This window comes from Apteryx rowi, unplaced genomic scaffold (assembly GCF_003343035.1).
Source record: "Apteryx rowi isolate R43461 unplaced genomic scaffold, aptRow1 scaffold_186, whole genome shotgun sequence".
In the NCBI taxonomy this organism is placed as follows: domain Eukaryota; kingdom Metazoa; phylum Chordata; class Aves; order Apterygiformes; family Apterygidae; genus Apteryx; species Apteryx rowi.
Window position 1 is genome coordinate 1,359,167 of NW_020448152.1, and position 21,041 is coordinate 1,380,207.

At 34.3% G+C, this 21,041-nt stretch overlaps 1 protein-coding gene across 12 annotated transcripts in view; it reads right to left on the bottom strand.

The window, feature by feature from the left end:
• CLEC16A (C-type lectin domain containing 16A) overlaps positions 1–21,041 on the bottom strand; it is a 95,309-nt gene that overhangs the window by 65,827 nt on the left and 8,441 nt on the right. For 9 of the 12 annotated variants that reach the window (XR_003252865.1, XR_003252866.1, XR_003252867.1 and 6 more), the window contains exons 3-12: positions 19,402–19,535; positions 18,433–18,581; positions 17,642–17,747; positions 15,996–16,119; positions 14,899–15,073; positions 13,248–13,301; positions 10,834–10,947; positions 5,546–5,774; positions 4,604–4,733; positions 20–120 (exon numbers count right to left, since the gene is read on the bottom strand). Coding sequence is in view for 9 of the 12 variants with exons in the window: in XM_026061816.1 (XP_025917601.1) it covers positions 20–120; positions 4,604–4,733; positions 5,546–5,774; positions 10,834–10,947; positions 13,248–13,301; positions 14,899–15,073; positions 15,996–16,119; positions 17,642–17,747; positions 18,433–18,581; positions 19,402–19,535 (1,316 nt within the window). In the remaining 3 variants the exon portion in view is untranslated. Of the gene's footprint in view, positions 1–19; positions 121–4,603; positions 4,734–5,545; positions 5,775–10,833; positions 10,948–13,247; positions 13,302–14,898; positions 15,074–15,995; positions 16,120–17,641; positions 17,748–18,432; positions 18,582–19,379; positions 19,536–21,041 lie in introns of those variants that run through there. The other 3 variants (XM_026061819.1, XM_026061817.1, XM_026061820.1) reach the window with 3 other exon arrangements.

Consider the following 21,041-nt stretch of genomic DNA (forward strand, 5'->3'; position numbering starts at 1 on the left):
GTAGAGCAAAATTTCTTACCTTTATTATGTGACATGGCATACAGAAGACAGAGCACAAAGAGAGCATAGTAATCATCTTCAGCACAGTCCAGCGCATTATAGACCATATCGAGAAAAGGCCTGTGGAAAAGGGTAACTTTGAGATGGTGGAGAACAAAAATACTATGTTTACAGAAAAATGAATAATTAGTTATCCGATTCTACATGTAGCTAATGAAAGAAACAAACCTAGTTATGCACATTTTCAGGCATTAAGCAAAAAATAACCAATCTGAGAGCAGGTTATAGCCATAATTTGTATTATATTTTCTGATGTTTTAAAAGGATGTCTTACATAATACTTTCCCAACTAGTAACTGTTCACACTTCTATGGGGTTTGTTTCTAGCATATTTATTATGTATGCAGAAGTGTTCTACAGCTTGTTGTAATGGTATACATAGGTAACTGCTCAGACCTGCTATCACTGTGGCACAGAAAATGACTACCTTAAAACTCGTGTTGTACCAGACTTGAAATGTTTTTACTTTTATAGCAAGAAAGCCATTTTCACTGAAAGTTTGGAGGAAGCTAGGTTATACTAACAAAAACAGTAGAAAATTTTAAAGTCAGCCATTTATGGGGGGGGGGGGGGGAACAGAACAAGGAAGGAAAATTGGAAAGGAAAAATAAAAGCTCTGGACTGCAAAAGAGGTTTTTTTCTCCTGGTTTTGAATATAGGAAGCTACAAACATTCTTGAGTTCACTTCACCTGTACCCTGAATAGATCAGAAAGTCAACGTAATCCAGAAGCCGTTTAGACAGACCAGATATGGCTGAGGTTCAGCTGGTATTAGCCTGAGCCTGGTGGCAAGGCAACTTGGCTTCTTGTCTTGAGCTGGCTTGCATCCAGTCAGCCCAGAGCACAAGCGGGAATTAAATCCTCTGATCCATTTTTACGGGATAAGTGGCCAGGACATACAAGATAAGGAAAGTGACAGGATCACCAGAAGAGCTGGGTTTAGAACTTTGATTAAGAAGACATAAGAATAATTCCTTCACTGAATTAAATAAATTTTTTTTAAACAGTGAAAAAAATCCTTACGTTACATAACGTGTTTCTGATGCTTGATGTAGCAACACATTAGCAATCTGAAATGTTTTAAGATAATAACAACATTCAAAGTGGGAAAAATAAATTTTCCCACCTTCGGACACAGCAGTTAAGAAGCATCCACTACAAACTCATTGTTGCAGTTAACTAAAGGTCAGAAGGGCTATCAAAGCAAAGAATCCAACATGCTTGTAGAGGTATTTCAGATCTGTGGCACCCTCATGGTCACAATTTCTGCAAACCACTCAACAGAAGTCATAACAACGTATTTGACACTTCCCTTCAGCTCCATAAACATTTCTACAATATGTTCTCTTCCACTAGAGCAAAGCTATCACAAGAACAACAGAACACGTTGTTCCTCTGGTCAGTTCATGATGTTGCAGCCACATAGTCGCGGATTTTTGATGTTAGATCACAAGCATCCTATCTGATATAGTTAACTGACACTGAATTACAATTCCTCTTTGCCCAAGTTCAACTTTGCTGTACTTAGCTAGGTCAAAGTTGCCATGTGACATTCCTAGTGTAAAAGACATGAAGGGAGAAGATAACTATTTGAGCAAAAGCAACCTAAAATATTAACGATATTGAAAATTCCAAATAATAAATGAGAGTGCCTTCAGTTTTCAAAGCTCTCTTGAAGTGTCAAACAATACAGGCCCCACGACATCCTGCAATGGGGTGTTTTACACATAGCCAAGAGAGCTCAGACTCAAGGTCATAAGCAGGAGAACCGAGATATCCAGGTTCAAAAACCATTTAAATACTGTTTAAATACTGAGTTACTTAAATACTAGACAATTCTACGTTTGTTACCATCAGTTGCTGGTCTGGCAATTACCCTCAAAATAGACCTCAAAATAGGTCAGAGTCATGTTTGGTTTTAATTTTAATAAAACCAATGGCTTAGGAAGTCATAGTTATAAAAATATCAGTAACCCTTCCATCAACACCAATTTCACATGCTATTAAAACATTTCTATCACCTCTAATGCATTTGTCATTGTTTTTTTCCCCCACATATTTATATCAGATTTTTTTGAATTACACAATTTTATGAAATCCAAAGAAATATGATCATAGCAGTGGGATGAATAATTTTCATTGCAGATGCTTTTTCATGGCATCTGTCTTTATCAGTATTATCAAAGTCTCTATCTGAATAATCTGTAGCCCAAACAACTTCTAGGAATCCCCACATTCATTAAGAGGTCCCCATATAGGCTAAATACAGCATAGCCCAATGAACTTCAGCTGAAAGAAAGCAGCAACAGAAAGGACAAGGTGGCATGAACATATAGCATTTTGGAAAATCTTTGCTATGTAGCGTATCATAAAAGGAAGTTAATTTAAAACAACCCTTAGCTTTAATCTATCTAGGAGTGAGGCACATCAAACTAAATTGGCATAAAAAAAAAACAACCTTAAACTTTTTCCTTTTAGTATTCCCTCCTACAGTAAAATGGCTATGGGAAGTTAAAAGCTTGACTTCCATTTTATATTTATAGAGCTTTACTGTAAACTGAGGCCTTTTTCATTTATCTTTCTACCTCTATTGTGCGGTTTTTTTAAATCACTTTTATTATCAAATTAAAGGCTATGTGGCAAATATTTTCAGAAGTATTTCATAATTCTGAAGCCATTTTCTTCCTTTATTGGTCTTCTATGAGTGACTTGTTCTAACAATCAGATCAGACGCCATAAGGGAATTCTTCAAATTATTTATTTTTGCCCCAGTAGAGCATCTCCGCAACTGAAAAATACAACTCATTAAGGAATCAATATCATCACACTCATCAGTTACTACTCCAGTTACAAAAGTTTCACCCACTTGAAGTATGGGGTAAAACATTTTGCATTTTCCACTGCAGTGTGACACCTATTACCTTATCCACACCACTCGCAGTCATACCAATCACTGAAGAAAAGAAGTTATGTATATTTAAGCAAATTTTTTGAGACTTAAGTATCATTTTAAATACTATATTTGGGATACAGAATACCCCCAAAACTTAACCTATAATGGTTATCCTCCTATTACTTCCAATAATTCATTTTAATAAAAGCAAGCTAGCATTTGCACAGAACTAAGGCCAGAAACGCCCTACATAAGGTCTGTCCTTATTTTTAAAAATATTTTAGTCCTGCAAATTATTTTGATGCTATTTATTTTTAAAAAGATGCAGGATGTTTTCAGATCACTACATGCAGACTCAACTGTCCTGAAATGCAAACATCTGCCAAATGCATTGGGATCTCACATATAAATATTTTGCATCTTCAAGAGTTAAACAACCTAGTTGCTTCAGTATTCAATGCAATCAATGCCAACTTCATTCTGAAAGTCATTTGGCACACTTAAGTCAAAATATCGCTAACTTACAACAACGTATTTTAAAAATAGTTCAAGTCTAGGTTCAATTTAATTTTTACAATGAAATTAAATTAAAACTCTTATTTTTATTAGTCAATGTAATCAAAGCTATCTAAGCAACATACTTGCAAGTACTTTAGTGTCAGCGATGACAAGTTCAGTTTCTTGTTTTTAGCATTCTAAAAATATTTTAAAACATTTTATATATTTTTAATATCTTATTTATATTCATATCTATATTTTTGTATTTTTTCTTTATATTATTTTAAAACATTTTATTTCTCATTCTAAAGATAAGAACACAGCAGAATTCTTACAAAAAGTATCTTATGGGCATTTAATATATAAGAAGCTAGAGCCGATTTAAAAAAATTTCACGAGTAAAAGAATTAAAATGGACTAGACTGCACTATCAGAGTTTCTATTCTGAAATTGGGAGAATTTCTGCTCCCAGAAGCAGCCAAAAACCGTATTTTAGCTTTATTCCTTTGTTTTGAGAACATTACCATACAAGTTAACAGATTTCAAGATGAATACATTTTCATTACTTACTCTAAAACAGTTTCATTTAAAGAACAGTTCCTCATTTAAAATCAATCACCAAGCGTTCAATAACCCTAAGATATACTAGCGCACCTCAGAAATCGTACATAGGTTAGTAGGGCTTATTCATAAATACTTACTACTGAAATTGTGCAAAATTCAGCCCTAAACCAAGGAATTCTTATTTTATCTTTTTGTATACAGGAATATATAAAATTGACAGACGTGCAAATAAAAGTCATTAAGAAAACTGTTTTTCTAGCTGAATTCAGAGGTTTTGAAACTTCTGCAATGAAAACTCATCTTTCATGAACACATTTAACATTCTGTTACTACATTTAACATTACCTACTTAAGGCACCATAATTGCCTTAAAAGAAAGCACAAAGTTAACAAAGAAACCGGACCATATCCCAAACTGCTCAGTGGAGAGGCCATATCCCATCTTCCTATTGCCTCACATACTTTTGAGTCACAAGAACCCCTGTAATTTTAATTAAAAGCAAATTTCAGACATCTCTTAAGAGGGATGAAAGAAGTGAGAAAGAGTAAGCAAGAAAGCCACTGAGGAAAATTAAAGTTCTTTCTTACCTATTCCAGTTTGTTATCTCACTCCCAGAGGCAGCTGCACTCTTTTCTTCATCTGTCGTATTCTGTTCTGTCACATTAGAGATAGACAATTCTGACAGTTTACATTTCTCCATGATTACCATCTCTATTTCTAAAAAACAAAAAGTTATATTTTTAACAAATAATTATTGCAAGCTCTTTCATATTTTACATTTTGCATTAAAAGCAACTAATGCAACTATACATAAGAGGTATATACCACAACCTTAAAAAAGTTAACAAATACCTAGAGTGGGATTTTCTTCCCAATACAAGAAGAAAAGCTCGCTTACTTTAAAGATTTCTTTAAGGAATTTAAGTGCTATATAAGGAAATATGCACATACTCACATAAAACCAGTTCTTCTTGTGGTTAGCATTAGGTCAAAAAACCCTGAAAATGTGCAATTAAAAGCTAAAAAGCTTGCAGATGTTTTCTTTAATTTTGAACCATAAGGTTCAACAAGTCAAAAGTGACAATACATGGTAGATGATGGTATTTATTCATTCAGACATGCATCTTATAAAGGTAAAGTGGCTACACCATTTGCCTTATGACAAAAAAAAAAAAAAGCTACAAAGTCATTAAGTCTACTTAGAAAATGCTCAACAATCACGTGCAACTATCTGCAAGGTGGTGTTTGTTTGTTTTTTTTTTAAACTAAGGACCAAACAGGAATAGGAAGAATAAAAAATGTGAAAGGATTTTTACATCAGATTAAAAGACCATGTTCTGGCAGAATGATTTAACAACAACAACAAAAAATCCAAAAAACCCACATCCAAATAGAAAAAAATTAATTATTCCTATGTTTACCCAGTACAATAAAAGAAAAAGAGCCATTTAACATATCAAAACTAGGTCCACACAATGAGTAACATTATCCAAATTGTGGGCATCATTTTTATTTACTGATATACTCACCTTCATTTTCACTGCTTGTTCTGATGCCCTTTGAACTCCCTTCTATACCTTTAGTTTTATCTAGGTCATCTTGGGAATCCTCAGATCCTCTCTCCTCTTCATCTTCTTCACCAACATTTTTATAGTTGGGTCTTTTCTGCAATCTCTTCTTCCCCTTCTGTTTGTTAATTTCAAGAGACCTCTCAAGAGTTTCTGTTGGTTTTATGAAACATCTGATACTTGACTTTGCCTGCAAATTTCAATAGTTCATACTGAGCTAGAGAGACATTTTGCTACAGTTTATAAAGAAATTTCAGTTCTTATGAACAGGATTTTTAGAATACAGTTTAGCACATCACTTAGAAATCTCAGCCGAGTATTAAAATACAGGAAAGCAGATCTCAGCCAAACTGAAGCGTATCAAATCATTACTAGAACAGAATTATCTGCAAAATAATGTATCCTAAAGATTTCAAATTAAGAAGCATGACATTTTGGGATGAAGACATAGAATCATCTACTTTATCAATAAAAAAAAAAACTTAAGAAAAATGAAAGTTTTCTCCTTCTAAATTTCAAATAATGAACTTTACTCAACAGCTGAAGTAGCTTATACATACAAAATTAAAACATCTTTTGTGAATACGATAAAGACAGCTAAACCAAAAATGCGTGTGAATAGCAAGGTATTAATATAGAATACACTGTTTAAAAGTCTTATGCAGTAACGAGAATAAAAAACAATGCTCTATGCTACAAGCTTTTTTGGAATCTAAACTTCCTTCAACTACATATTAGGCTTGTGCTGACTACTACGAAGTCTGGCAACTGAAACCAGTTCTTTTATTAGGCTTAAATATACTTGTATTCTATCCAAAGATATCAGAAGTTTGCCTTTCAAGTCAAAACAATGATTTTGGACAGGAAAGCAAACAGTAGTCAATAAATACCTATTTCCCTGAAGATTTATTTATAAAGCAAGAAAATAAATGTAGATGATGAATGCCTCCCAGACGAAATTTTTATTTCAAGAGATTACAAGAAGTTCTGTGACTAGCGGGACTACCAAAACCTGGTTCGCTATATTTTTGTGGATTGCTTCTGAGTTGTGATGTTTTGAGCTCCCTTCTCATGGTTGGCCTGCCAGCTGGATTACCAGAGTACAAACACTGATTAGCTATCAAACCTTTTTTGTAGCCAAGCAGCAAAACAGATGGTTTGGGGGCTTCCTGACCACACAGGTTTATGCTGAACAAGTGAGTTAGAGGAACTTCATTACTTTTCAGACCTTTATACCTCAATCAGATTTAGCTGAAACTGAATGAAGGGTTCAAAACTTGAAGGGCAGGCAAAAGAAAAGAAATATAAGAACAGAACAAATACAAAACTGCGATTACGTTCCTTCCCTTGGGTGTCTCAAGTACAGTGAGCACTGAAGCGGAATGCATCAGACAGATCTCAGAAAAAAAGAGTTTGGAAAAGTCCCTCCCCTCACTTGATAAGGAACTCCTACATGGAAAAAAGATTAGGAAAAGATCTTGGAAGAACCCCAGAACAAGTCAAAAGGCTAACACATTTTTCTGAACCTGACTTGTTAAAAGAGTTTTTATAGAAGTCTTGCATAAGGCACCCTGCACTTGTCACCGAAACAAGCCACATAGTAGGAAGAACCTTTCACAATACCAAAAGAAAAAAGGAAAGAAGAAAAAAAGAAAAACCCCACAATGTGAGATTTACCACACTCATCTCCCCAGTACCCTCTCTGATATATTTTTAAGTCAGATCAAACTGCAACATAGGAAGGTTCTAAAACAACTGGAATTACTGAAACTACTTTCTTTATAAAGAATACATGTACTTAACATCCTTGCATTCCTAACATACTGCTGTTAACTATGCGAGCAAAAGAACAGAAAAGACCATTTGCTAGTGATATGAGCACTAATCCATGGTCTGTTCAATCTGAATGTTTAGAATAAAGCCAATATATATTCTTTGCTGTCAAATATAATATGGTTATATATTTCAAATAGTCTAAAATCAGAGTTTAAATTAGTTTACACTGTCTATAGTTTATCTAAGCTGATTATACATTTTGAGATACTGCTATTTTATACTTTTAAAATGTCTTTCAACCATATTTTCAATTTTGGTTTATCTTGAGCAATGCATGCTGGTAAAATAAGGCAGTACCAGTAATAACGTCTTACGGGAAGGAGAAAGTAGGTTAAACAAGAAAAAAAAAAAAAAAGATACAGGTAGAACTGACCCACATCCTAATTATGCAGGAAAATAGATCTCACAGGAAATAAGGTAAACCTTAGTGAGACGACAGCCAAAAAGTTAAAATACCTTCTCTTGACTACACATATTAAACTCTCATCATGAAAAAACAGCAAGTATTTCTACTGATACCACCTAATAATAGAAAATATGGGGAAAAGAAATTACAGGAAGACCACGACATCTTAGCTTGCTACACTCTGAAGTGGAATACCTGTTCATTTATCAAGCTGAGTGATAACGGATCCACTTTACTAAAAGCTCCACGTATGGAGTTTGGGCAATTACTACTGGCCTGTGGTGTTCCACAGATCTCCACGGGTAGGCTATTGCAAATTCATAAGCTATCAGCAGTGAAATCTGCTGGTGATTTTTTCCGCAAATCTGGTTTCCAGTAAAGAGCACCATTTATTCCTGCATTTTCATTGATATTTGCTCTAAATAACTCTGGATACGCTGCATTTACACACAGCAACTGCAGCACTTCTCAGCTTTTCTTTCCTTTGTCTACCTACTTGTTTTTCAAAGCTGCATGTTAGTATATACACTGATATTTTCACTGCAATTTAAATATTTCAAGACATCTCAAATACCAGAGATGAGCAACGTTGAATAAATAATGCAGATTTAGAGATAACTAGCTTTCACCTCACACAGAATTATCCTAAAAACAAGAAGCCTCGGAGAATAGCAGTTATTACCATGGGAAATTATAACAGGAAGGAGGAGGTAAAAAACTAAGTTTGGGTCTGATTTAAGAACAAACTCAAATCTAAATTTCAGTCCCAAAATAAATAAATAAAGCTTGCTCAACACTTTTCTATTTTGACCCCAGAACAAGCAACTCCAAAGTACCTCTTGAAAAAATTTGCATTATTCAGTAAGAGTTTGTATTTCCCTTGCAACAGAATACACTAGAGTAAAAAACAACAACAACAAAAAAACAACCTTATGATACCAATACACCTTAAGACAGTTCAAAGAACAGTCTGTAAAATGATTAGCATTGCTCAAAATCAACTTTCTGTGCTAACAAGTCCTATCACAGAGCAGCAAGGAACTCTCACCCTTACTTAGGGCTATGCCCCCGCATGTACAGCTCACTTCAGTCTCACTGCATGAAGTTGCAGATCAGTAGCAAATGCCACGCAGCAGTTGTTCACTCCTTAACTGAGAGCAGCTCCCTTGGTGTAGCTCCATGCCCTACTTACAACAATGGGGAGTTCTTCCACAGATTATTCCCTGTTCTTTCTGCAAATAAAGAGGCTCCACCAGGTGGCTTTATGACAGTAAAGGATCCCTGTCCAAGTTTTCACTGAAGAATGTGGCTGAATCTACTAAAAACTCATTTTTTCCCCACGGAAGTTTTTTTTCCCCTCTGCCACTAAAATTGCCAAAACTTTGCTCTCCTACAATCAAGCTCACCTCTAGTGCAGTTTTACTCAGCATCTATCCTAGAAATACAATTCCCCTCCTATTTAATAACTTTTCAGGTATAACAGAATTCTCATTTTATATAATGCGAGGCCACATCTTTATGACCAGTAAGAAGCAACAACCTAAGTAGTACCACAAACAAAACAAACAGAAGTTCATAGGAAACCCCTAATATTAATTCAAGCACACAAATATTCATGCTACAAATATTTTGCAACTCTCTGCAGTAACTACAACAGGGGGAAAAAAAGTCTCACTTCTGCAACAAACGGTGCCCCACCCTCTTGCCACAAATTTCTTAGTAACAAAGCTGCTTCTGCACAAGTAACGCACCCAAAACCATTCAGTATGCAACTAGCAGAAGGTCAGACATTTCCTAATACAAGAGATTGCTTTATCTCAAAAACATAAGGTCAACTCCATTATTCCACCTTAGAGGTTCTTCTAAGCAAGATTAGATTCTAAAAATAAAGGTCACCAGTACAAATACTAGAACCCAAAAGCTACTGGCAAAGATCAGCCCACATAGCTTCCACCATACAGTAGGAAGAAATTTGAAATAGTTGACATATCACAGAAAAGTTTAAGCATATCTCCCCCTTGAAACTCTAACAGCTATAGGCACTGCTGGGAAAGACCGTGCATATGTAATCAATCTAATGTTTGTTATAAATTAAGCATCAGGACAGTAACACCCTCAGCCGTCCACTCAGACATTAGGGGACACGTTCATCTTTTAGACAGAACTATAGTCAGAAGCCTCTTTAACAGAGTAAGGTCATCCCCCTTAGTATTACTATCCCAAAATAAGCCTTTTAAAAAAGAGCATTTCACAAACTGTGAAACCCACAACAAAAGAGAAAACACATACATGAAACTCTTGGGGGAAAAAAAACAGTAACAGCAGCATCCAGGAACATTAAATCTGAACATACGAAGGGCAATGACAAAGTGATAAAATCCTCACCTACTGTGAGGTGAGGTCTTTTATGCATGCTTGTGGGCTTTCAGAGATGATCAGCCTTAACACTAAAATACTGAGAATATTTAGACAAAAAACTATTTCCCTGTGTATTAAAAGGATTAACCATAAAGCCAGTTATATTTTACTAATTCTCTCATTTCTGCTACAAGTTGTGTAAGGAAATAACTTTCTGGTAGTGAGATACAGATCGGTCATGACAGCTTTCCTATAGAATTAATAACTAAAACTGAAGGCAGACTTGATTGCAAGAACGTCTCAAAAGAGATGAAAGCCTCTGCAGTGTCTGACCCCAGCAGAAGAAACAAAGTATTCCAATTTGTGTGTCCTACACATTCTTGTACCACCACCTGCAATATACATGCATGTATAAATGCACAAATATTGTAATGTTGGCAAGTAAGAACACATAAGTTGCACAGAGTATTTTGCTGCTTTCATATTTAAGAACAAAATTCAAAGTCTCATGTTGCTTTTCTTCCCTCCTAAACATGATCACCTTAGCTTACCAGTTTCCAAATGTCCAATTTTATTTTTCAAGTATTTTCTTTTGCCTCTAAGTTAAAAGAAATGAAAAAAAAAATTCAAACATTAGCTGGCCACTTACTGAATTTTTCTGAATATCTTGCTCGACTTTAGAAGAAAACACTGACAGGTCACCATTAAGAATAACCTCAGCCAATGAGTTCACCAAAGGTGCATAATGTATAATTAGAAAAACCTATTAAAAGAAGGGGGGAAAGAAACATTAGATATTACTAGACACAATTTCACAATTTCAGTCACTGAACATATTTCTTTTGATCTCATTAAACACTATTACATTAAGTTTACATATAAGGGAAGTACAATTGTTAGCACTGTTCATGAAATCTACTTCACTAGACAGTAGATCACAGTTCTTTCTACAGATATTTGCCCTTTCTCTACATTTTATACTACCTAGTTTTAGTGATTCTGCACGCTCTTTTCTCCTTCTAAAATAAAGAAGTTATCCTTCCTCATCAGCTTTGAGGCTAGAGTTATGCAATATTCTAGAAGGGAACCCAAATTAAAACCACTTCATAAAATTCTGGGTTTTGGGCAACTATACAAATTGAATATGGTACGCATTACCCATTAACTTTCTTGCATGTCAACGACTGCCAGTACTCCAGTACGCAATCATTTTGCAGTGATTCACAGTTAATGTCATGCAGTAGGCTCATCTGATCTGGACAGAACCAGTTTGCGTGCAGCCACAATAGCCATATGTCAGCCTATACCCATTCTTTCCAAAGAAATATTGAAGCTGGATCCTTAAACGGTGGTTCTAGCTGAAAAATCCTCAAATAATTTCCAAACCAGTAAACCTGAGCATTGTTTGGACAGTATTTAGTTAAACATGGTATCCACAGGTTTTCTGATTCAATTCAGAACAATTCCAGACTTTCAAAGGTAAGGTGGTTAGTATTCAATAGAAGCCTACATAAGACTCTGGAAAGTTGCAACACACTTCAAAATACTTTGAACAACCTCACAAATCAAACTTCTAATTCAGAAAACAGGAAGACCAAAACATTCCTGTGTATAGTCCAAGTACCTTACGTATTCACTTCAAAATAACCCTGGATTTTTATCTGCTGCTACATGTTTCAAGCATTTGTCTCTAATATATGAAGGGCTATAATTAAAAAATGTCTGACATCAATAACTGAAATAATTAAAAGTTTTCAGATGCTCAGTGTACACTTTTTCAGACAGGATGTTTTAGTATATATCCTACCCTTCCAGAGAGGTGCTCCAGTTTTTTGGGTTTTTTTTCCTGTTTTTTTTTTAAAAGGCATTTCTGCCAGTTACAGAAAGCTTAGCTTGTTTTTCCAGACCATATCCCATTCTGATGCACAAAATTTGCTCCCCATTCTTCATGGTTAGGAAACAGTGTTCCATTTTCATTATTAAAACACAATTAAAGAATGTAGATGCAAATCTTGAATTGATATCAAGCCAACACTCCCACTGAAATCAATGAGATTAAGAGAGTTCAAAGTACACAACACTTCATGATGTAGGTTGTTTTAGTAACACAGAGCTGTTGCTCCCAAGGTTTTATTTGTGGTCAATAAACCTAAAAAAAAGTTTAGTGACATGGGAGTTAAATTAAGACACATCAAATTATGTATTCCTGACAAATCAAAATTTTCCAGAGAAGTTTTTAAAAACGATGACAATTATGGGCCATACAATAATGACTAATTTAAATTCATAATTTAAAAGAAAATAGTTAAAAAAATCTATGAAATAAGTCAAAATTATTTTCAGAGAGCATAATTTAAGAAAACTAGACTCAGTTATGCACAAAAGACTACAGGGAGACATGATTATTCAGCATAAGTTATTTCCTCCATTATCTAGAATCAAAACAAAAAATAAAAAACAAAAACACACACGCACAAAAACTTCCTGCGTTAAAAAAAAGAAAGAAAAAAAAAAGGAGTTCCAGAAAGAAAAGGAAGTGGGACTTGTGAGAATGAGAAAAAACAGGTACTTTTATAATTACTCCAATTACTGCAAAGCAACAGATTAAGTTATAGACATAATGACATAAACTGTGAGGAGGTTTGGGTGTAGCTGGGGAAAACTCAAAGCTGGAATCCTCCAAAGGTTAGGCAAGTTCAAAGTGCAATATACTGTCCATCTAATTTTCACCTGCAATTTTACTAAGTTCTGCCCTAGCACCTTGCATGGCTCCATTATGTGCTGTCTGACAACCATCAGAGCACCGGGTGCGCTAAAAGCTGCCATATATGATGAGATCCTCTGAGGAAAGATACTAATTGAAATGAGAGGTTCATTGGTCCATCTGTAATACAACAAATGAGCTTGCATTTTTTTTTTAAATTAAAATGGATTTAAACAATGTTTGCCAAGTTGTCTTTAGCAGTTTTGCTGAAATACATCAAAAACTATAATTCCTATTACAAATTATGACACTGTTGCAAAACACGTTCAGAAATGGGGCAAAATAAGTTAAATACATACTTGAGAAAGAAGATAGAGAGAAACTTGAAGACTTATTTTTGGACGCTCCCCACCCTAAGGAAAGAAAAAAGTTATGAAAAATACTGATTTACTTATACAAAGTTAAAGCATTTACACTATTTAATATCTTATTTAAAATAAAACATTGTGTTGTTCCACATTCCACATCTTATCACCAAAACTTCCATGAAGCATCATGCCAACATTCATTTCTTGTAAACAATTTTGAATGAAAAAGAATCTCCTACTAAGCATACATCTGACTCTATATACTTTAAAAAATGACTATTTATTGTAGGCTTTCATAGTTGCTTCTGGTAAGATTTTAACAGCTGAGTAACCGAGAACTATGTTGGTTTTCATTCTGCAACCATTTCTTCAAAAAGTGCTTTTCAGATAACACTCATTAAAGGATGTTCTCAAAACTAGTTAATCAGAAACAATGAAATATTACCTACATATTAAAAGAGTTGTTGACAGACATTTTTCTAAATCAAGTAGATCACATACAAAAATAACTTTAAGCATAACTTGAGCACAATAACATTAAATTTACATATTAATAGTTATTTAAATATCTCTAAAATACATTAGCGATACTTTAAAAATCATCACAAATAAATTAATCCATTATCTCAAGAGGTAAAAAAATAGCCCAGTTGTACAATGGTAAATATCTCTGACCTCAGGCTAATAAACGTATTAATCTGAAAACAGGATCTTTGATTTTCAAGTGCAAAAATCTGAGGCTTTTGATTGTTTATTCATGAAAGCGAAGAGTTAGAACAGCCGCAAATGAAAGTAAGAATCAGGAAATCTGCTTTCTGCCCCATTTCAACACATCCTATCAGTGGCAGGATGAGATGATGATCACTGTTCAGTCTTCAGTGCATGTGCAACGTACTGAATTCATTAATTGGTAATGAACTTTAGCTCTACATAACGAAAATATTCTGAAGTTCACAAGGCACTGCAAATCTTAAGAACAAACACGCTACAGAAGATTTAGAAGGAAAAAAAAACCCTCAAATACAAACAACAGTGGGCTTTTTCTTTTAAACGACAACTGAGTATAGGAACCTGGAATTTTACAAACACAAGCTCAATTTCATTGAAACATAGCCTCAACTAAATTTAAAGGCCATATTTTAAAAATAAAGCAAGCTTCAACTATACCATATCACTGCTGCTAATAGCAGAGTCAAGTATCAGAAACAAGGTTTACATTTTCAGCCTAAATTGGATTTTTACACTGTGGAGAATCTGTGTGTGTATACTGGAAAAAGGTATTATAATCTGTTTTTGCTAGGAGACATGTAACCACATCAGAAAACTAAACCAAACATCCTCCAGTGTTGCAGAAACTCAAACCCAGATTCGAATTTACAACTCCTGTCCTCACTATCGCTAATGTTTAACCACTGTATCATCCAAAACAGTACGTTTAGTGAATAAAGCTTCATCTGTTATGTTCCTAGATTCAGTCTTAGAGTATTTCCCCTACAGTTGCCTTATTCAAACTCTTTCATATACAAGAACTTTGACACAGACAATATTAATCCTACTACAGAATATACCTGCCAGACAAATCACCATATACACCAAAAGTAAAAAATCCTTTAAGACTTAAATATTGGCAGGTATCCCTTACCTTATCTTGATTTACTAATGAATACACATAGAGGGGAAGAAAGAGCCTATTAAGTAGGTGGTCTGTCAGCACATCATTTAAAAATTCACAGTTAATGATAAGGATATCATTAAGGTAATGCAAATGATCAAGATGTTCTGCTACCAGGTCACTCAGTTTGCCCCTATTTCTGTGCCTGAAAGAGAGCAGAAAAAGAAAACCTCAGATATAAACAGCAGTAGGAGTGTTTTAAAAACTTAATGACAGAATTCGTATGCATCTCTTCCACAGATAACCTTGTGCAGGTTGACTACCTGAAGCAGATGCTTTCAGTATAGTCACCTGAAGCAGCTAGTGAAAAGTATTCAGGCTTATATTTGCTTTAGGATACACAGATAATTTTTTTCCCCCCTGAGTTTTCAGAAGCAATATTTTCATGAAACTTCAGTTTCTACCTTCAGAGTCTTTTCAGAAGCCAATCATAAAAAATGGTAAGGTTTGTTTCCAACAGTAAAATAAATTTATGTTTTAATGTAACTTTTTCACACTTTCTTAAAGTGGGGAGATAATAGCTGCCCATTCTAAGGCATGTACATAAACCAAGGATAACTTGAAGCAACAAAATGTTTCTGTAGTTGAGAGTGGGATGTTACACAGGAATTTCAGATCTGACAGTTCAAGTATTAAATGAAGTTCAACTTTCCACATTACAATTTTTTTCCTAGAAAAACTTTTCAGAATGCTGTTCTACTGAGATAGTACACAGAGAGAAGAAACATTAAAAAAAGCAAAGTTAATAAGACTGAGAAGCGCAAAATGGCATTTATGTCTTCTGAATATCTATTAAACTTAGCAGAATCAAAACAAAGATGAAAAAGCATGTTGCTAAACAATAATTTACTCGTACGGATGTTAGCACAGATAGGGAACACAGCACTAACCTCTATTAATTCAAAGAATCGCTAACATAACTTCGTGAGAATTAAAAGCTTGAAGTGTCTACAGGCAACTGTACTGGGAAACTAACTTAACTGCACTACTACAGACAAAGTAAGTAGATTATCAATGCATCTGGGAAAAGCATTTCTATTCAATACCCGCCATTTGTAAAAGCTTACTCTTCATCAGTCTGCACACAGTTATCCAGTTCTATCACGTGGCTTCCAATAAACCAAACAAGGTTGGAGAAATAAGGGACAGCAGTTTTATCTCTAATGTAATGCAGCATTGGCTGGTTGTCCACTGAAGAGAAATTGTTAAAGAGAAAAATCAGTTTCCAATTTTTTTTTTTAATACAACAAAGTTATTTTCTGAATTTTGATTACATGCTAGCTTTTCATACAAGTATATACCTGAATTTATCTGATGCATGAAACAGGCATCTACAAAAGTTTCATAGCAACTCTTAATTGGCTTGAATGAGCCTAATATTGATATATTTACATGGGTCTAAAGATAAACAAATCTAGTGGAATTCAGAAAGTTTTTTTAGCGCATTCTTTATTAACAAGAAGAGAAAAAGCATAAGAATAAAGCAGTAATGCTGAAAGTCAAGCTAGTTAGACTTACATGACACTGCATTAAGGAACACAGGAATCATCAGTGAAGGAAGGGCAAAAGAAACAGACAACAGTTAACAGGATTAGGAACTGGGATAGTGACATCCTCCAAAAGGGTTAAAAAAGCTAAAGCACGAAGCATCTGAACTAAAAGATACAGGGTATGCGTTAGATAAGAACATTTGCAAATGGTACTCAAAATTATGAAACCTGAATGCCTGAGCTGTTTTCAACTGTAACTTTCATAACACTGCAACATTCAACTGAATATTCTTACCGTGAAATGTTATCATTTAGTTTAGTAAATACACACAAATAATGTATGAAGCCTGCACTTTGCTCTTTTTGTGAGCTCATTCAGGCATACAGCTATTTGAAGTAGAAAACAAATACTACAGTGCCTGTTTCTCAGCATACAAGAGAAAGACATTTGGTCCCTAGTGGTCAACACTATAAAAGAGCTACCCACTATGAAGAGGCTATTCAAATTCTTTGCAAAATGAATTATTCATTACTTTAAGAAAGATCTTATATGATGAAGACTGTCCTCAAATCGCTACTTCTCTTAATTGATAGAAAGTAGTGTTAAATTTGCAATAAAATCAAATTAAACAAACAAACAAAAAAGAGTAAGAAGCCCTGTGTGAACATATTTCACAATGCCTTACAGCATGCTGATTTCAGAGACAAATTCTGAATATGCACTTATTTTTCCACAGAAATCACTGTGGTATTTTCAGTCTATTACACAATGAACATTTATAGACTTACAGAAAAATTTAGGTTGGAAGGGACTTTTGGAGGTCATCTAGGCCAAATCTCTTTTCAAAGCAGGGCCAACTTCAAAGTTGGATCAGGTTGCTTTGGCCCGTGCAGAATTTTGAAAATACCAAGTAATACAGATTCCTCAACTTCACTGGGAACCCTGTTCCAGTGCTTAGCCACTGTGAAATGTTTTTTCCTTGTGTCCAATTGGAATGTCCGGTACAGGAATCTGTAACTGAATACTATTTACAAATACACACTGTAGCTTTGGGTTTCTGTTTCATAAAAATCAAGATGACACATGAAGAGCAAGGACATCAGCATGCTAAGGTTTTCAATCTCATATAACAAGAACTAAATTTAAATGTATGGCTGAAAATTAAACTACAGTAAAACAAACATTTTGTATACGTGCCTTTTTTAATATAAAAACCCCATACCTTTGTAGACATTTAAAGTTATAGTCCTAACAGCAATTCTGACCATGCTTTCTGGGTGGTTAAAAAATTTTATAGCTTCTGTATACAAAGCAAAGTCATTAGTGTGCTGTAACAAAAGGAAAGAAAGCATTATGTATTAACTGAAACACGTACAGAATATTTGCTAGGATTCTACATGAAAAGTGTTTTCCACGTATTGCTCAGATATTTTTAATGTTTATAAAGCAATCAAAATGGTTTAACAATGCAGGGTCACTTTCAGTTATAGCTTTGATTTAAAATAAACTGCTTTGACCACGAAAGCATTCTATGTTACCTCTGCACATATTCAGAGTTTTGATGCCCTCTTTCGGCAAAAAGTGGTATGGAGAAAGAGGAAAAGAACATTTCAACTTTGGCCTTTGATTAACCAGGCTTTGCAGACTTCGAGCAAGCCTCTTAAGAATTGAGTGGTAGAATGGAAAAAAAAAAAAATCTGTTTATAAAAGCATGGTAAACAGCATGTAAGAGGTTGAATTCTCAGGAAAGCTGACTTGAGAACTGCTGAAACAGTCAAAATAATACTTTTAGATTTAGGTCATGCTGTAGTTGTACAAGTACAGGGACCTTCTTTTTTAATATGCTTCTCCAGAGACCATCACAAATAAATTCTCAATCACTGATATTACCATAATAAAAATAAATTTAGAACAAACAAGTCATGTTGAGACTAAACAGAATACACCTCAAATTGGAATCAATTTTTACTTAAACTCCTCTCATCCTTATACTGTAACTCTTTCTTCACTTACCTCATTATAAAAGAAATGTACAGTATGATTATTGAGTTTCAGAGAAAGAGTTTTCAAAAATGATATGTAATATGCCATGATCTCCTCATCAGAAAAGTCAAATTTGTGGACGATAATAGAATTCACATAGTTATTAGAAAGCAGGTAGTCTGAAAAATAAGAAACATGACACAGGTTAATCAAAAGAGAAAAAAATTATTATGTTAATTAGCTGTATTTAAAGTAACAGCTAGCAGCAAACTACTTGATGCCTGAAGAACCCAATTTTTAGCCAAACTCCTCAAGTGACAACTTCAAGCAGTAATATGAGGAGAACAGGAGTCAACGGAGAATAGAATATACTTCCACTTGCATTTTCTCAATTTAAGCATGCTTTGCGGTAGTTTGCTTTGTGGCTAATAAATCAAATCCTTAAAACAGCATAATCAAATAAAACGTATAAAAAGCTCTCTCTCTTCCTCCTGAAGTCATATACTCTCAAAGGCTTGTGTATAACTTTTTCTTATTGATAGTCTTAGAGTATACCTTTAACTAAGCACTAGTTTTCTGTCGTCTTGACATGTTTCTAAAAACCTTGAAGTAAACACATTTCAACTGAATGCCAGCCCCAGTGATGTCAGAACAGTTCCAGTAAGAGTTAGATGACAGACTTCCACTGCATAATCTGCAGTAGCAAAGCAAACATTTCAGGCCACAACTAACTGCTGAGTTAAAGACTCCCTTGAAATATGTGAAATGAGTGTTTCAATAGTATCAAACAGTTACTACTGTACTACTGAAAATTTTTATTGAAAGATATTTTGGAGTAAATTATGCAATATTTTCAGTAGCGTTCAATTAAAAAGACTTAGAAATTTAAAGAGAGAATTCTTCTGTGGCAGGGCACCAGTGTTAAAGTTCATAAAATGAAAATTATTTAAATCAAGTCTTGATCATTTAATACTAACTAGTTTAAAAATGTGCCCTTACACAGTGATGTTTCATGACTGATGTTTTCAAAAAGTATGTTCAAGGTCTGCAGCAGCTGTACGCACACGTAACGACCAGACTTCTGACGCAGGATGTTCAAGAAGAAAACAAACATATTCTTCTCCAAGAAAAAGCTAGAATACAGTAAAGAAGTGTCAGTAAATTATTTGCTGTATTTAACAAGAATGTGATTTACTAGGATCAAGGATGATTCTAGGAAAGATTCACAAACTGCATATTTATGACGAAGTATTTTGCAAAGTTTTATCTGCGTAACAGTAGAACATCTTCCAAAAGCCCTAAAAAGTAACAAGGGAACTTTAGAAACAGTCAAATTACATGGTAAAGGGATATAAAGACATAAGGGCTATTTAATCTTCCTTCTTTTATTTTAATGCATCCAATTTATCAGGCAGCTTCCCTACCTTGCAATCACAAGCTGACAATTTTGAAGGGAGAGCTTTTAAATGAAGATTAGGCTTTGTTTAACATTCACTTGCTCCTAAGTTAACAGGCTATTTATCTCCAACATTGTGCACTTGCTTTTGGATTCTTGATTTTTGATTTGCTTTTTGAGTCTTGCTTTTTGATTTTTTTTTTTTTTTTTTGCACGCTGTACAGGCTCTATACCGCATTCAGTAAGTCTCAGTTTCTGCTATCATCCTCAAGCTCAATTACCTATGTTTAAGACCATGTTAGAGTACTGTAAATTCGTATTAAATATGCAATTAAGAAGGAAGCAAAGTCAAAGCATAAACTAGAAGAATGTCCAAAAGAGGCTGAGTGAAAAGAGAAGGCCACACATCAAAAGCAGGCATCTCAAAAGTGTGATTTGTGTACAATTCAAAGAGAAGTAAATGCCTGCAGCATTTTTAAATCAGCAATGCACATAGTTTAAAAAGAACAGTATGGACTTTTTCCTATTGGGACATCACAAATACATGTTTATGAAAAAAATCTTTCTGCATAAACTGCAGCGAAAAAGAACACCAAAACTGTGCAGCCCTAAAATTCTTCCAAGCAGAGATTGTAATGAGGAATGTGATGGAGCTATAGTATATATATGAATGATCAGAACTGTACAAGCTTTCTTTTTTTTCAGTTCACATCATAACCCAGTCATGTTAAATTCATCTTGTAAAAATAAAACCAACCACCCCCTGAATAAGAAATGTTAGAAGTAATTAAAAACGCCAAACATATTAGCTTTTATCATCTCAATCATAAATTGCCCTCATAAAAGACTAAGCATCTCCAAGTAAATAATCCCATAGACAGCCAAGCTGTGGGTATTAACGGTCAGATTTGCAACTCTGAATATTCAGCTTATTTCTTTAAAAGTTTATTTTTTAATCACATTATTTTACAAGGATTAAAATACCATCTAAACAAAAATTCTAAATATTACCGCTAGAATAAGATACTCGTTTAGAGTATCTTATATAAATTAAAGTGAACAAATGAAAGTCATATGATATTAATAGATGCACTGAGTAAATCTAGACCCTAAAATAGGTTAGATTCTGTATTTACGTCAAAGATTTTAAGGCCAAACAAAAACAGTACATGGAAAGGCCTCTGGAATTTGAACACTTTCTGTTATTAATAGAATGCATTGTTTATTTTAGAACTAAATTCTC